Consider the following 4,974-nt stretch of genomic DNA (forward strand, 5'->3'; position numbering starts at 1 on the left):
TGTGTGTGTGTGTGTGTGTGTGTGTGTGTGTGTGTGAGTCAGTCATTGCCGGTCTGATACCCCTGTAGACTATTCTCAGATGTTTCTAGATTCTCAGTGGGACTGTCTGCTACAATCACATCTTTAGACACACTTCCAAATCACTGTCAAAATGACATTTTCAATATGTTAAACCTTCTGTGAGGTGGTATTGAACACAGGTAAGATAACATCTTTCTCTGCTGCTGTCTGCAGTTTTTTGCTGTGTCACTCTGCAGTTCTTTGCCCTCTTTGGTGTCTCTTTCATCTCAGTTTGATGTGAGGCTGTAACAAAGCAGTATAAAATCAACCCTTTTTGTCACTCCTTTAGATTCCTTTTTACACTTTACCCATCAGTTCTCATGCTGTCTTTCTGTTGTGTATCCGCAGGATGGACGCATTGAGTTCTCAGAGTTTATTCAAGCTCTGTCTGTCACATCCAGAGGGACACTGGATGAAAAACTCAGATGTAAGACCAGAATTCCTTTATATATCTCATAATATTAGCAGTACATCAAAAGTTTCTTGTTTGTGCAGCAGAGATGTGTTCATTTATCTGTCTCAGGAAGTGACATTTCAGAGTCTTATAGTAAAACAGATCTTACCCACACTGAATGTGCTACTAAATGATCTGAACAAGTCTGCCAAGTCTGTCAAAATAAACAGTAGAATAGTCTATATCCTCAGCTCATTTGAAGATACTGCAGAGAGAGACATTTCTTAATGTGCTTGCTTGTTATTGCTGTCACAGGGGCCTTTAAACTTTACGATCTTGATAATGATGGCTTCATAACCCGAGATGAGATGCTGAACATTGTGGACGCCATCTACCAGATGGTGGTGAGTCATTTGCTTCTCACTGAACCATAACTTTCTATTTCTATTGAGTTAATGAAAGTGCTTTCTTGGAAGGCCAACATGGTGTTTATTGTATAAGCCTAAACTCAAAAAATTGATTATGAAGGTCTGTCAAATTGATAAAGAGACTGCAGTGAATATCTTTACAAACACTGGCTTCCAGGAAGCTTAATAGCATTGGGTGCCTTTTTTATTACACAAGATGTTTTCTTGCTGCTCTGATCATATACAATTGGCAAAGAGGCCCCATTCATCTGTGTGGTGAAAGTTATGAAAGTGACCCATTAATTCTATGAGAACAACAACAAGACATTTTCAGTAGATTTAGCTTTTTGTAAAAACATATTTTTTGTGCACCTCCATTTTCTGTCATCCAAATACATGTATATATGTGACCAGTCTTAAGTCGCTGGGGTATATTTGTAGCAATAGCCAAAAATACATTGTATGGGTCAAAATGATCGATTTTCATTTATGCCAAAAATCATTAGGATATTAAGTAAAGATCATGATCCATGAAGATATTTTGTAAATTTCCTACCGTAAAAATATCAAAACTTAATTTTTGATTAGTAATATGCATTGCTAAGGACTTCATTTGGACAACTTTAAAGGCGATTTTCTCAGTATTTTCTCAGTGTAGCTTCAGATTCCAGATTTTCAAATAGTTGTATCTCAGCCAAATATTGTCCTATCCTAACAAACCATACATCAATGGAAAGCTTATTTATTCAGCTTTCAGATTATGTATAAATCTCAATTTTGAAAAATTGACACTTAATTAGTGTTTTAACCTGGTTTTGTGGTCCAGGGTCACATATGTTTAACTAGTATATAAAATAAGAAACACATGAGGAATCTTACATATTGAACATCTTACATATTGTGCATCTCTGCAGCAGAATATTTTAAATATGTTAAGAATATGGGGAAAAGGGTAACTTTACAGTGAGGTTTTTCACAAGAACTAATAATAAAAATACGTGTAAAGCGTTAATCTTGCAAATTTTTTATAGACACTAAAATTGTTGTGTTAGATAACTTTAGTTACTGTTTAACTGAACTAACTTGAATGAATGCTAAGCAGTAGTATTTTCATAAATTAACTTTAAATAAATAAAACATGATTGTTCATTGTTATTCATGATACCAAATACATTATACATTAAATTAACATATAGAAACTTACTGTAAAGTTCCATTTACATACAGCAGAACACTTATTACTATTGTGTTTTGCCCTTGGATGCTATTGAATGAACATAATTCACCATATTTTCTATATTCACTGTATCGCTTACAGTGATCAAAATTTTTCCCTTAAGTTCAACTTGATACACGCAGTCAGCTGAATTGCTTGTATTCATTGCAGTCTTTTGTTTGTTTGTTTTTTCTTTTTGCTCAATTGGCTGTTACAAAAACGTGTTTGGTTTTATCTGAAGTGCAAAAACATTTATCTTTATTTTCCACACAGAAATGAAATTTCTGGCATCCAGGATTTGCTTTACCCCATGATAGGCTATAAACACAGATGATTTGTTTCCGACTGTGGTTGTTTCTTATCCTGCTATCAAAAGCCGGGAGTATGCCTGATTTATGCCTGATTTATATCTTGCAGGGGAACACAGTGGAGTTACCTGAGGAGGAAAACACACCAGAAAAGCGAGTCGACCGCATCTTTGCTATGATGGATAAGGTGAATTCTGTGTATTTATTTGCTGTGTACTTATTGTCTTCTGCTGCTTCATTGTTCTCATACACATTACTTGCAGAAATGGTTGACTGTATAAAAATAAATATGGAAAATGTACTGCATTTATAGTGAATTGCAATAACTCTCTGAGAATTTTTAGTCATCAACAACAATTCAATCCCATGACTTCATACGACTGAATATTCATAGCTGTAGGTTCAATACCAAGGGCTTAGTTATTTCTGCTGTGATTAAAACACAGAAGGCACGCCACATGAAAGACGCAAAATAGAAGCTCTGTTGCACTGCATCTATAGAGTACCTCGGAAAGCTTTGATAAAAGAGCTTTTGAAAGCACTGAGCTCTAAAGAGAAAGAAGATATTTGAATGCATCATTAAAAACGGTCTTTCTACTGTATATCTTCCACCACAAACTGTATGCACTTAATACGATTATGTGTGAAAACAGTGACATGACTTATGACTAACTGTCTTCCTTTTGTCAACAGAATGCAGATGGGATGTTGACTCTGCAGGAGTTTCAGGAGGGCTCCAAGGCAGACCCCTCTATTGTTCAGGCACTCTCCCTTTATGACGGCCTGGTGTAAGCCCATCTCAAAGTGGCATTCAGTGAGTCCCATTTCCCATTTTCCCAAATGCTGATAACGGCAATGTTCCAGCCGGCTGACTACAGTGAATATTCTAAATGCACACATCAGAGTTATTTCAGTATTATTTATATACTGTTATTTATTATTTTGGGTTAGCTTTTATTTTTATCTTTTCAGTTTTCATTTTAGTTTAGGTTTTGTGTTTTTTTTATATTTCTATATAGCTATGATTAATTTTTGTTTCAGTTTTAGTAATTTTAGTACTTCAACCTAATCTTATTTATTTCAGTTAGTTGCTAATGCAGCATTTTTACGTTTTTTCAGTTGAAGTTTTTCATCTAATACAAATATTTTATTTTATTTTAGCTTTATTTCAAGTACCTAAAAGAATTGTTAATAGTTTTAGTTTTAGGTAAACAGAACAACACTCGGACACATCTTTACAATTCTTTACAATACTTTTAACATTAGTCCTTGGCAGTTGATGGAAAATTACCACAATTCATTATTCATTCACCCAGCCAGTTTAAATTTAAAGTTCCTGTTTTTCCTATCTATACACTAGGTAATCAATACAGCCCATTTATGTCATCCTGCTGGCACTGTGAGAGGAAAGTTGACCTGTCACCAATCTCTTGGACCTGCCAACATGAAGGTTCATTGTGGGTGCTGCTCTCAAGAGGGGATCAGCTGTCAATCACTCATCTCCACTGTCACTGGAAAACCAAAATCCACACAAGACAACGTAAATCCTTGCAGAACTCATTTGGGATGAGTGATCTACAGTAAAGGAACCTTTTTGTAAAGAAGAAGAGACACTCATATAGACAGTGACTTTGAGGGCATCCACATCAGTGTTATTAAATGTATAACTCAAATATTCTAAACACCAATGAATGAGTTCCTTATAGCTGTGGGCATTGTCATAGGATGGACCTAGCTGGATTTTGGTCTATCCATCATTACATGATGAACGAAGATGCAGTTGCACCATTCCACAGAGCTTCAGCAAGCACTGGCATTGAACAACATGCATTTAGTTGTATTTATTTATATAACCTTTCTATGTAAATTAGCAATCTTCAACAATAAACAAAAACTTATAAATCTCCTTATAAATCTCATGCTTATTCTTGAGACTTGACAGTTAACGTCTGACAGCCAAGATGTATTATACTTAGACTGTAACTACTCACATGCCACTGCTTTGCTTGACCCGTAGGCAGGTATTACTGTCATGACGATGTGGGCGTATATGTGGTGCAGTCAACAGTCTCAGACAGCTGTTGTGTTGCACCTCTGACTTGTTTGAAAGAATGAGATTCATTTTGTACCAATAGCATATACTGCATTCATCAGCACTGCAGATGCCCACAGTGTTTGAAGTTCTGCACAATGTTGGTGTATTTAGATTACTGATAATGTTAAAATTGCGCTGCTTTGAAATCAGCCCCTTTTTTAAGCCCAACATACAAGGTATATTTGCTCTCCACTTGCAAATGCACTGCTGAGTTTGTCTTAATGTCACATAGACACTGCATTAGATTAAATATTGTGGTTATTGGGTAATGTTATTGAAATGTTAATGGGGTCTCTTTAAATAAAAAGTTTTTTTATGAAAAAATGTCTGTTGGGGTCTGTTTAGCTCTAAAAGAAGCAGTTTCGCCTGAATATTGCATGTTCTAGCTAATAATCACCACCTTTTACTCTAAAAGAACAGATAATATCTTATTTGTATGTAGAAACAGAATCAACACTGGTATTATCAAACCAAAGAAAATACATTTTCGGTTA

The 4,974-nt window shown here is 35.3% G+C and overlaps 1 protein-coding gene across 1 annotated transcript in view; it reads left to right on the forward strand.

The window, feature by feature from the left end:
* The window catches only part of ncs1a (neuronal calcium sensor 1a), a 21,092-nt gene extending 16,329 nt beyond the window's left edge, over nucleotides 1-4,763 (forward strand). Inside the window, exons 4-8 of the mRNA XM_016288143.1 lie at nucleotides 409-487; nucleotides 770-858; nucleotides 2,495-2,572; nucleotides 3,079-3,199; nucleotides 3,746-4,763. Coding sequence (XP_016143629.1) covers nucleotides 409-487; nucleotides 770-858; nucleotides 2,495-2,572; nucleotides 3,079-3,177 — 345 coding nt within the window. The 3' untranslated portion in view covers nucleotides 3,178-3,199; nucleotides 3,746-4,763. The remainder of the gene's footprint in view (nucleotides 1-408; nucleotides 488-769; nucleotides 859-2,494; nucleotides 2,573-3,078; nucleotides 3,200-3,745) is intronic.
* The last annotated feature ends 211 nt before the right edge of the window (nucleotides 4,764-4,974 follow it).

This window comes from Sinocyclocheilus grahami, unplaced genomic scaffold, assembly GCF_001515645.1.
Source record: "Sinocyclocheilus grahami isolate Dianchi unplaced genomic scaffold, SAMN03320097.WGS_v1.1 scaffold12.1, whole genome shotgun sequence".
In the NCBI taxonomy this organism is placed as follows: Eukaryota; Metazoa; Chordata; class Actinopteri; order Cypriniformes; family Cyprinidae; genus Sinocyclocheilus; species Sinocyclocheilus grahami.